This window comes from Clupea harengus, chromosome 3 (assembly GCF_900700415.2).
Source record: "Clupea harengus chromosome 3, Ch_v2.0.2, whole genome shotgun sequence".
In the NCBI taxonomy this organism is placed as follows: domain Eukaryota; kingdom Metazoa; phylum Chordata; class Actinopteri; order Clupeiformes; family Clupeidae; genus Clupea; species Clupea harengus.
Genome location: NC_045154.1, coordinates 30,224,806 through 30,237,106, shown reverse-complemented (window position 1 = coordinate 30,237,106; position 12,301 = coordinate 30,224,806). Strand labels below are relative to the sequence as shown.

The window sequence follows — 12,301 nt, the reverse complement described above, 5'->3', positions numbered from 1 at the left end:
CTTCAGGGAGTCATATGTCTATATAAAAGGTTGTGAGAAGGATACAGAGGAGAGGGTGGGTGTCTGCTCAGTGTCTACTCCGTGCAGAAACAAGTCACAAGTAGGAAACCCTGATGCACAATGGACTCTAGTCTCTCTCTAGTGAGTCCCTTGCTGACTCACTTCCTCTCAGTAGGGCAATGGCTGGCCATTATTTTACTGTCCCTCACAAATCTGAGACCGTCCCTGACAAATCTTTTCATCTAATTACCAATACTCATCAAACCGTTTTTTTTTTTATTCACTTTCAGGATCCGGTGAGGAAATACTGGAGTTTTATAACAACACAATGCAGGCATAACAACACCAATTACTTTTACCACAATTAATAAACTAAACTAAAACCCATGAGAAAATACGCAGTGAAGGCAACAGGAGTACGTGGATTAGCAGAGGATGGCTTTGGGGAATTTTGCAGCAGTGACAACAACAGTTTATTCCAAGTAAAAATGTATTATATAACCAGCATCAATTATCAAACCAGTAGTCATCAAGTCCAGGGACTGATAAGCATCAATAGCTATTAAGGCACACATGGTAAGTCTGAGGTAATGAGTCTTGGTGCAAGTATTTGGGCATAAGGAAATTAATATAAGACTGGAGTGAGATATCGAGTCGGTGTGGGGGCAGGGGGAGGAAGGCAAAGAGAAGGAAAGCCGTGTGTGTGCGTGTTTGTGTGTGTGTGTGTGTGTGTGTGTGTGAGAGAGGTGTGAGTGTTGTAGGTGTAAGTGTTAGGTGCCCACAAGAGTGGGTCGTGTGCAAATTGAGAGCGTGCCCATGGGTGAGTGAGACAAAGGGCTATACGAGGCCCCAACTTTCTACCCACACATAAGATACAGTGTGCAACTATACGTCAAGCATGAAGTACAGTAGAACGACTACCTCATGTGAACTCACACACAACACTCAGGCTAACTATACCCAGGAGCCAGCCTTACTTGAGACTGCTCTTGCATGGCCTCTAGAGGTGTGTGTCTACGGTTGTCCACACTTACCATGTGCATGTCTGGCCCAGAGAACACTTCTCTGTCCTTCGTCTTCCTCTAGCTCGTCAAATGTCCAATCTTCAGTTTACCATCCAACTGGACATATGGAGTTAGGCAAACGTTTGTCAATATTGAAAGACTTCTGGGCTACAGACAGGGCTGGGTTCCCTTCTCCATTGCTTCACTCTCCATTGACACGCCTTTTATTATTGAGTTTATGTTCATGTAGAACGAAGACAGGGTGGTGGCATCTCAGGAGCCCTGCGGGTTGGGCAGGTCAAAGACAACGGGGGGGTTGGTTGGCTTGTACTTGATTGTACACGTGGAGGAGTTGATGAATGTTGTGCAGCCGTCTGTCAGGACACCATATCCTGGTGTGAAAAAAGTAGGAGATGAATAGAGATAGATATATATATAGCGAGAGAGGGAGAGAGAGAGAGAGAAACATGTATTAAATATGAAGGGCATGTTCCCTCAGTCAGTAATTCCCACAATGAGTAGTAGCGTCAGCGCTAGATGAGCTGCTCACCCTCGTGGATGTGGCCGAAAGCGTGCAGCTTGGGACGAACTCTCCTCTGCACCGTGTTGAGGAGTTCCACACAACCCACTCTCTGCAGATTCATCCGGACACAGTCCCCAAAACCTAAGGACATAAATATGCCATGGAGATAAGTGATGTATTCATAATTAAAACAGCAGTTTTGGTCTAGGTTTGGTCTAAAATGAACAAGCTCACTACATAAAAGACATGCAAAATCATTGAGGACATCGGCCACTAATGAACACTAGAACACTAACTGGTGCCTTCTAGTGATATAGTTGGAGACATACTGTATATAGTTTGTACTGTCAAAGCTTTCCTTACATTTTTAGCATTATGACGCTTTATGACTACCTTTATGACTACCTAATGAATAACTTACCGAGGGGGGGCCCATGAGTCAGGAGGATGTCGATGCCCACGGGGATCTGGTTCCACTTGTCCAGTAGAGCCTGGCCGCGTGACAGGTTAAAGCCCCATCGGAAAAAACAGGGAGTCCTATGGAAACACAATTGGAAAGAGGAACTTTATAGTGTAATTACTATTGCTACTGCTGCTGCTACTATTACTACTTCTACTCCTACTACTGCTACTGCTACTGCTGCTGCTACTGCTACTGCTACTGCTACTGCTACTGCTACTGCTGCTGCTACTGCTACTGCTACTGCTACTGCTACTACTACTACTGCTACTGCTACTGCTACTGCTACTACTATTACTACTACTACTCCTACTACTACTACTGCTACTACTACTAGGTGTACTGATGAGCATGTGCAAATTAGTGAAGTTGCTGGAGAACCAGTTACTTAACTACAAAACCATCCTGTTCAAAAGCATTACACATGTGTACTTAACCTGCTATGCCTCAGCTAGTTCAGCTAAAGCAGTGGGGTGATTGCAGGTGTCCCTTTACCGTCCGTATGGCATTGGAACCAACAGCTTTGATCTACTCACCAAGGAGTACCGTATATCCGGAATCCTTTGACTGTGATTTCTGAGTCTTGGAGGTAAATACAGTCTGTGAGTAGAGACTGCACATTTTCACAGTCCTCAAGTCTCAACTTGGGAAAGCGTGAGTGATTCTGCTTGACCATCTCAGTCATTAAGTCCTTATCAAAGGTCAGCTCGTGGTTCCCAGCGATGACAACCTTGGTCTCATATGGTAGACTGCCTGCAGGCCATTTGAGACAGAAAAGGTAGAATATTTCAAAATGATTTTGAATGTTAATTTTGAATGCTCAGTCATTTCCATAACAGGCAAGGATCATGGTCACAAGCCAGTGCCACTTGTGTTAATAAACCTGGATTTAAAAGCCAGGTCTGTGGCAAGAAAAGCCCTCTTAATCCATAGTGAAGACTACAGCTGCAGTGGCAAGACTGAGTCGTATACATATGTGTATACCCACTATGCTGTCCTCCACCTGCGTTTCCTTTTAGCAGGCTTAGACAGCTAGCTAACACTTTTCTTTAATGAATAAAGATAAACTACAAGTCTTGATTTTCTTGCGTTGACTGTTTCCCCCTTCTGCACTTATTCATACAAGATTGACTTTTTGTAAAACTGGAACAGACAAAAACAAAGACATACATAAATACCACGTAAAACCAGAGGTGTAAAGTAACAAATTACATTTACTCACGTTACTGTAATTGAGTCGTTTTTTTGTGTACTTTGTAATTTTTAAGTAGTTTTTGAAATCGGTAATTTTACTTTTACTTAAGTAGATTTTGACTGAAGTATTGTACTTCGCTACATTGGAAATTACATCCGTTACTGAGTAAAAAAAAAAACATAGTTCAAGAAAGGAAACCGAAAGGCGGGAATCGCGCACGACAATTCTCATTGCAGTGGTGGATGCTGCATAGAGATGGAGGAAGATGATAGTGCGGACTACCAACAAGCTGCGGACGACCAACAAGCTGAAGCACCGAACTTTCCGCAAGTTAAAATTAAAGAAGATGAAGAAACCCCGTATCCACAACTCAGCAAGCAGTTTGCCTTCCAACATAAAAGAGGCAACAGCTATATAATGCTGTGTAAGCTGTGCCTGCCCCGCCAGACAGAACTTTCTGCTTATAAAAATGAATCTTCAAATCTGCGCAAGCATGTGTTGGTAAGTACAGTATTTGTCCCTTTCCATTAGTAGTTCAGACAGCGTTTTTGTTGTTTATTAGCTTTGCTACAATAAGCAAAATATGCGTGTCATGGCACTTGTAGCCTCATTTTGGCTAGCACTTGCAACCACCCTGAGTATGCTAACGTCAACTAGCTAGCTAGGCTAGCTATACACTCATGGGTACCATCCTTCTGTTAACAGCCGTCATCCAATAGACTAATAATAATTCCATTCCTGTCTTCCATTCGTTTCAGTTCATAGCATTATTATGTTCAGTCTCTATTTTGTGTTAAAAACTGCAGATCAGTCATCAGCAATAAGATACACCGCATAAACTGATATTAGGCTAATCGTTTGGCTGCCTCCCATGCTCTGAAACAGGAACGATGTGAATGCGCACACCATCGTTGTCAGACAGTTGGACAAGTCAATGTCAATGTGTATGTCGTTATCTCGAATTTATCACGATGTGGTGGCTTTGCAACGTGCACGTCTTTCATGTTCATGCTCAGGGGTCTCGGTTAGCAAGAATTTAGGATTATGAATTGTGATGCATGTAGAAATAGAAAATAATGTTATCATTCTGTATATATACTGTAGGTCTGTCATCTCAAGTAGCTATTTATAGCTATTTCTGTGTTAAGATGCACTCTTGATGGCAGCTCAATACTTAATTGTCAGAATTTTTGTTTGTCATTCTACAGGTCTAGTCTATGTCAGACAACATCTTGACCGGATGGTAGGGGCTGAAGCAAGTTGGACAACATTCATCAGATGAGGATGATTTATTTTCCTCAATGAAGTCCAGAAGGTACAGGGGAGTTAGAAGGGAACCTAGCCTGTGTCTCAGTCAATATGGATATGCTGAACTCCTTTCAGAATATAAAAAAACTGTCCCTGAAACTCAATACTGGCCTACGGCCGCCTGCGAGTGACTCTTCGGCTGTGCTGGATTGCCGTTTACTGCAAAGCGAGCCCGGATGAACTCTACACACCTTGAAAATCAGCTGCTGCTCAAACTCAACAAGAAGTTTGTAGACTAATGCTCTAAAGATGGACACAAGTAAAGTAACCAAAGTTTTAATATAGTGGGGCAGTGGCATTTTAACTTTTTTATTTTAGCTGTCATGTGGTTCATGTCTTGACATGTCCTCCCAAAAGTTCTTAAATGTTGTGTTGACAGTTTAATGTTTAATGTTTGACATATTTAATGTCATTGCACTTATATTTCTAAAGATTTCCTTTAATTAAAAATAACTCGTTTTTGTATTGGACTTGTCCTTTTTTGCACTATATAGGAGCGGCCCGATCAAGTTGTTGAAAGTAACTAAGTAACTTTTACTTAAAGTACATTTTAAATTAACTACTTTTTACTTTTACTTGAGTACATTTTTAGATGGGTAATTTTACTTGTACTTAAGTAAAATTTCATCAAAGTAATTGTACTTTTACTTGAGTACAACATTTCAGTACTTTTTACACCTCTGCGTAAAACAATGTGGCACAAAGATAGCATGAATGCGAGAGCTAGCATCATTTAGCTATTTTCTAGCTGTGAATTCGCGACATTTGTAAACGTACATTCAACTTATTTCCAAAAATGTCTAAACGGCATTTATACAACAACAAAACACACTATAATATGCACTTACAGACAAATACTATCCAAAGCTCACGCGTGGAAGAATGCTCTTCGAGGATGACTTCAGCTTAACCAGTGTGTTCTCTCGTGGTACAACTCAATAAGTGAAAACCAAGCTTGCGCGTCTTCCCTTGTGTGGGCTGTCCACTAGGTGGCAGTATTTCCTCATCTATAACTACTAAAGCTACTAAATTTAGCATTTCCTAGAGAAGGCAGAACACCCACTAAACTGGTCTTGTCTGTACTATGTATTTACCACCGGATGTCTATATATATTATGTACATCTACCAAATGCAGGCTAGGTACAACACCTGTTGTTTCCCTTCCCCTTCTGCCACACAACCCTCCCCCCATCCCCCCTTCCTATCTCCACCCGGCCGACCTCAAGCAGATGGGTCCTTCCTTATGTGCCGTGGTTCTGCTTAAGGTTCCTTCCCGACTAACAGGGAGTTTTTTCTTGCCCGTGTTGCCATTGTGCTTGCACTAAGGGGGTTTCAGGCTCTGGGCTCTGTAAAGCGCCTAGAGACAATTGTATTGTTATGGCCCTATATAAATAAAATAGAATTGAATTGAATATAACCTAATTATGAAAAAGATTATAATTAGAACCCTGGTTTTGTGCAATGGTTCAGAAACTCTGGACACCCCTCCCCGTGAGCAGAATAAGGACAGAGGATTATATATTAAAGAAGAGGACTAGAGTTATATGTCCTCTGTGGATTGATGGCTATCAGGTGAGCATGAAGCAGAGAAGAGGGAAGTCCTTACCTAGCCAGTCATTAAACTTCTCAACCTCAGATGGCAGGCCCAGCTCTGTGAAGTCGCCCGTGTGGAGCAGGACGTCGCCGTACGGCATCTGGATGCCATCTGTCCTTGAGTGTGTGTCCGAGACACAGACAAAACGAGTGTGACCTGCAGGTTTGGGGGCATTGTAGGGGGTGGGCTCCACCCTGGTGTGGACCAAATAAACAAAGACACACAACTTAACATCATGACTGAGTTTCCATTTCCACAGGACTTTCCAGCTTCCTCAGCTTTAGACCCATCTGGTACAGGTTCAGGTCAGGAGGATACATCGCCCTCTCAAGAGCTATAGATTAATGATGTCTGAACAATATCAATTTTTACACCTGCTGGCTAACCATGGACACCTTTTCATTTCCAAGTAAGACCACTGTGCAGTGTGCATCTGTAATCTATGAATAGCACGGCCTCACTCCTCTGCAGTTTCCTATAGCCAAGCTGAATTACACAGTGATTCTACCTCATCCTCCATAGATAGTTAGATATTTAATTTGTAGCAGGCTGCAAATGTAGCTCTATGTAGCTTACATACTAACAGAGCAGGTGGCCAGTTCCTCACAATTGACTGGCGACCCCACAGGTCAGGGACACTGTTGAGAGGCTAATCAACTGCAGTCCCTTCTGACCACCGTAAGTCCAACAGAACATAGAGTTGTCCTTGTTGCTCGCTGAAGCCATACAGCATTAGGCCAGAGATGTAAGGCTTTTGCTAGTTCTGAGGGTCACATACTATACAGGGATATCATATGCTGTCAGACAAACACAAAGCTGGCTTTGAATTTGTAAAAATGTTCAGGTACGCTATGCACTGACATTCTGTGTGAAAGACACACAGAGAGAAAGAGAGGGGGGAGAGATAGATACACCATATCAAACGTACACATTGACATGTGGCGGCTGGAAACGGCTTTGTTTGTTGTAGTGGGTGAAAGCTTGTGTGGGCTCGGTGCTGTACTTATGCACCGAGATCATATTGCTTGGAGAGGTGATCCTTTGACCCATAGCTTGGTTGAAGGGGGCATGACATCATCCAGTAGGGCTTCTCCGTCTGCAAAACCACACGTCTAACCACAATGGAGACATCAAAGTCAAACAAGAGAAATACAAAGAGGTCAGTCTTAACTCTTCACTACATTTCAAAGCATCCAGTTATCTCTTGAGTATCAAGTCATCATTCAGTCAGCCACAGCAGGCCTAAAATAGCCAAACCGATGTAGGATATAATGTTCACATGTTTCATAATAATACAAATGAGTAAAAAAGACTCTAAAGAGGTGTTTAATTCACACACAGACACACTGCCAGCTGTCACGGACTCGTCTGACAGGATATCTGAACTTAAACTCATCTTGCGTACATTCATCGATTAACCACATAACACGTATAGCAATCTGATTTCCATTTGCGTGATCACTGCTCAATTTTACCAGACTGTACCCTATCGAACTCGCGTCGACTTAGGATTCATCACAGGAGGGACAACCGTTCTTTTAACTCTCTTCACTGACAAACACCAGGTTCCCTAATGGTACAGAATGGGAATAAACAACAAAGAAAGAAATATACGGAAAATTCGTCCGTGGCAACAGTGTACTATTGACATGGGAAAACCATTCCGTAACCGTAGCCGCTGCCTTTGAAAACACACAAGACTGAACCCCGAGATAAATATGATTATTGCAGACGCTACGCAACTGCCGACAGGAAAAGTTAGTCTCTCTAGTCTGCCTTCTAGATAGCCTAGTGCCACTTCACAAACCATCTCAAACTCACCAGGACAGGGTGTCAACCGCTAAGTGCCACCTTACAACCGTGTTTTCCCTCTGAAACGGTTGGATACCCTCTAAGGCGATACGTAAAAATATATATATAATACGAAATAAGATATTTTGATACCTTGACAGGTCATTGCCACAGAGAAAAACTTTCAATCCGTCTCTTATGTCTTGCCATGGTCTCTCCACAACACATGACATGTAACCCAAGAACTGGGAGGGAGCGTCAGAGGCGTATCTTTAGTTTGGGAGGAGGGGCAGCCGGAGGAGTCGTTGTAAAAAGTGAAAGTGAAACAAAATGCAGTTATAACAAGCATGAATTTACCACTTTTAAAGTATGTTTATTTAGGCAAATATTTTGGTTTCATCTTCAGATTCATTTGGTGGTATATGATCATTTGAAGGAAACAAACCTGTCCATGAACTGCCCAGGTCGGACCATCCAAAAATGTAAAAAAGGCTTTTTCGATCAGTTAGCATTACATTTATCAGTGCCAATTGTGCTGTTATTTGCAAGGTTCTTGAATGCCTTTTGGGAGCTCGGTAGTTTTAGACTCCTTACTGCTAACTTAAGTGTCATTACAGTTTTCTACACACATCAATTCGTTGGCTACAAACACAACGTCCAGCCTGGCATGGAAGGTCCAGGTCAAAATCAAACGTTGCTTCATACAATACACACAGTCCACTAAAACACACTGCAAAGCCTAAAACTGTAACACATGGATTTTATTTTAAAACACATCAACCACATTTTTATGTTTTTTTTTTCCTCTCTCTGAAATGTAAGTTGTTTTGAACTTCCTTCCAGGCCTCTTCCTTTGCCTCTAGTAATTTTCCCTTGTTAAAGGCTTTTGTCATTAACCCTCCACCGCCATGCAAGACTTCACTAGACGTCACTAAACCGGATGTAAAAACGAAATGTATCCTAAATGACATACTGGAACTGCACTGGTCGCTAATACTTGTAAACCTTGGATAGGATAGTCACTAAACCGGATGTAAACCTGAGCAACTTAATTAAAACTAAATGTATCCTAAATGACAACATACTGGACCTGCACTGGTTGCTAGGACTTGAAATTCCCACTTGTAGATGTCATTGTTGGCAATGACTACTGGTGTATTAACTAATCCAGTGATGGGGTAAGACTGAGCTCAGAACACCAGTGGGATGGGCACTGCAACCTCCCTCCCTTTTTCTTTCTGCTCGTCTGTGCAGGAGTCCGTGGTCTTCACACCTGCAGCCCTCAACCTGGAATGGGAGCTGCGCACCCCAGATCATCTTGTCTCTCTGGTTGACCGCCTGAAGGGTACGAGAGAACCCTTGAGTCCATGAGACCTCAGATGAGTAAATCCTATTGGCAAAAGATCAGCTGGTGTCCTTTGTCATATTTCAAATAAATGAATTATTAGCCTGCATGAAAATGACTGTGATATTGTTTCAGGAAAGAATACAAAATGTGAGAGCTTCAGAACATAGATGCCTCATATTTGTCAGTGTTGAGATGTGGCCAGAAGGGGGCACACAAGTCACAGTTTTTTTTTGGTTTCGGGGTCGCCTGCATGAGTTCTTTCACTGCAGAGGTGTGTGAAGAACACGTGGGCCGCTCTGCCGCGCCCTCTGATAGGCCTGTGAAAGCATCTCCTGTTTCCCTCCACAAAGATTCCATTCATCCCTCGTTCAAACACGAATGATACATGATTCATATGGTTCCACTGCAGTTCTCCACCTCTGAGGAGGTGCAGTAGAGTGACAGCCGCAGCCTGCAGCCTGGGCTCTGCCCTGACCTCGTCCTTAAACTCACCTGGCTGTGACACCAGCATGGAGAGCACTGTGACATGTCATGCCCGAGGAGCGCTCTTGTTGAGTGAATCACTTCCACATCAGACACTCCAGTGCTCCACTTTGTGGTGCCCCTGCGAACAGACTGTTTGTCTCTCTGCAAATCCCCTCATCGGAGGAGAGTTCACTGGCTGGTCAGCTAAAGTACTTTAACAACATAAACATGTTTCCTCTTGGGGCTTCTGGCCCGGCTGGAACCAGCATGACAATGGTTGTTTATTTTTTGCTGGAATTGGTCAAGAAATGAGTTCACAACCCATCTAACGCAAGCCAAGCAGCATCTACATTGTACTTTAAACTCAAGATGACTGTACTTACTGAACCACTACATAGGGAGGAGATGCCATAAAATGCAGCAAGTTGCCTGGGCAGAAGTGAGGATGAGCTACTATCTCATTTCACATTCTCATTTCTTTGTACCCTTGGCAGGACTTTTCTACCTGCGAGACGTCTGGACGAGTGAGCGAGGAGTGGATTGGTGCAGTCAGGTTTATGGAGCGACATAAAGCTGAGCTTTTATGGCCTCTTATCTCACATGCCCTTGCACCTGGGCTCAGGAAGTGGATAAACCAGCGGGCGCATCCATCCGGGACACACTCACAGGCCGTCTTAATGGTCCTGAACGCGCCACGGAGGGGTCAAACGCCACGTGTAAAGGGCATCGCTCATGCATGCTCTACCAGATTCTCCCTACAACTTTCAGCAGAAGTTATCTCCATCTTGCTTTCGCACGGGAAGGGACACACCCTCTCGAGCGCTGGAAACGGTTCAGCTGGAGACAGAGATGAATCGGCAGGCAGAGAGAAAAGAGCGGGTTGTGAGCAGGGAGCGTAGAGGAGAGGACGGGAATCTGCTCAGTGTCAGACTCTCTCAGAAAACGTGTCGCCGGCAGCCAGGAGACCCTGACGCGCAATGGACTCCAGACGACCTCTCTTCCTCCTCTCACTCTCTCTCTCTCTCTGTCTTAGTCTACCTCTCTCTCTCAGACGTGTAATGATGATGAGTTCAGAGTGCCGGTGCTAAATGAGGCCTGCAGTCGGCCTGCATGTTTCACTGCTCAGCCCGGCAGCCCCTTGCTGACTCACTTCCTCTCAGTAAATAAACGATGGGCCATTATTCACCCAGGCTGTCCCTTGCACGAAAAAAAAAAAAAATGGTTTCATTTGATTACTGATGATGGTCCAGCCAGATTTTGGTTCATCCTGAGGTTGAGGTGAGGATATACCAGAGTGGTTTTAACGGCACACTGACAGCCATTCTCATTCTCATTGATGACGGAAGCTTAAAAATGTCAAACCTGAGTTGTTTCATGGGCTGTGGCTGGGGGCTAAATGTTGTTTTGCATTTCTCTCAAAGGTCATGCTATATTAAGTCTGCAGACACTGGTCTGTGATTTGTGACTAACATTTTTCATGATCACCAATCTACTTTGCTTACTAACTTACATATTTAAACAGCAGCAGCAGTAGCAGAGATATGCTTATTTTCCGCAGATTTAGCTGAAATGTCGTTGCATTATAATAGAGGACAACCCTCTCCAAATCGCAGAGGTATACAAGGAAAACCATTAAAGCTGTCCTTGTGTTGCATGCCAGACAAAAACAGCATTCTCCCATAGAGCTTTCCCCTGCGTGTATGTGTGTGTGTGAGTGTGTGTGTGTCTGCCACACTCTGTGATGACAGGCAACAGCTCGGGGCCCTGAGAACTGAGTGTCAGGGACAAATGAGTGTGGCAGTCAAACAACAGACATGGGGAATACAAAACAGACTGAGCGAGAGAGAGAGAAAGAAAAAAAACCCGCCCTGAGCCCCTAGTGGAAATAAGTAGCCTGGAGTCTTCTGTGATGATTGTACCGCAGCGTACCATAAAGGCAGAGGACCCAAGGCTATAATATTCAGACAGAGGAGGGGGGTCAGAAGTATAGTGTTTACAGGTAGGGACGGGGAGTACAGCATGTCTGGAAGATATTGAAAATAACTGTTATAACCAACTGTTTCTCCATGAAAAACTACCGCAGGAACATCAATGTCTACTGAAATCACATCTAAGATAATCAATTCTAAAGAGACTGCGTATGACTAATGATACATTTTTTAATGCTACTTTCAAAGACAGGAAAACTGTTTATTCTAAACAGAAGGGGAACCAAATGGGCCTACCTAGACCCATTACTTGCACTTGCACCTACACAGAAGCACTTTTATGACATAGTCAGGGGGAGACAACAAGATGTCCCTTTTTTTTGGCCGTTCAGTTCAAAACCTAGAACACTAACATGTCAGTTGTGCACTCTTCTCCTCCTTCCCAAAAGAGGAACCTCCAGATGCACTTTAAGGGCACAAGTGTGAGAGATGAGATAAAACTTAACATTCCATATAAAGGTATGAGGAGAGAGTAAATGTGGCAATGTGGGAAGTAAAAGCAGGGGAGGAGGTGGCCGTGCTTCAGATGACATAACATGTAGGAAATAAAGGGTAAAGGGGGCATGAGAGCGGTGCTACAGAGGTATTACAGTATCCAGGGGTGGGACCTGATTACCCCTGTAA

At 43.6% G+C, this 12,301-nt stretch overlaps 1 protein-coding gene across 2 annotated transcripts; it reads right to left on the bottom strand.

Annotated features, from left to right (window-relative positions):
* Positions 1-440: 440 nt before the first annotated feature.
* On the bottom strand, positions 441-8,107 carry LOC105910385 (metallophosphoesterase MPPED2-like). 2 transcript variants are annotated; one of them, XM_012839099.3, is made up of 7 exons: positions 8,030-8,107; positions 7,014-7,197; positions 6,098-6,279; positions 2,524-2,740; positions 1,949-2,064; positions 1,555-1,668; positions 441-1,396 (listed from the first exon to the last, which is right to left on the bottom strand). In XM_012839099.3, the coding sequence occupies exons 2-7, from the start codon at positions 7,133-7,135 to the stop codon at positions 1,278-1,280; spliced, it is 870 nt and encodes a 289-aa protein (XP_012694553.2). In that variant the 5' UTR covers positions 7,136-7,197; positions 8,030-8,107; the 3' UTR covers positions 441-1,277. The 2 variants fall into 2 exon arrangements, with proteins under 2 accessions (XP_012694553.2, XP_031421211.1); XM_031565351.2 differs by having other exon boundaries at positions 7,907-8,096.
* Positions 8,108-12,301: the final 4,194 nt, after the last annotated feature.

What these genes read in the sequence shown, in the direction of transcription:
- LOC105910385 (XM_012839099.3), bottom strand. Translation starts at nt 7,135, where the DNA reads ATGGGTCAAAGGATCACCTCTCCAAGCAATATGATCTCGGTGCATAAG. An exon ending in CAGCCGCCACATGTCAATGT is followed by an intron (nt 6,280 to 7,013) that starts GTACGTTTGATA and finishes GGTCCACACCAG; the next exon opens with GGTGGAGCCCACCCCCTACA. An exon ending in TTTCGGCCACATCCACGAGG is followed by an intron (nt 1,397 to 1,554) that starts GTGAGCAGCTCA and finishes TTTTCACACCAG; the next exon opens with GATATGGTGTCCTGACAGAC.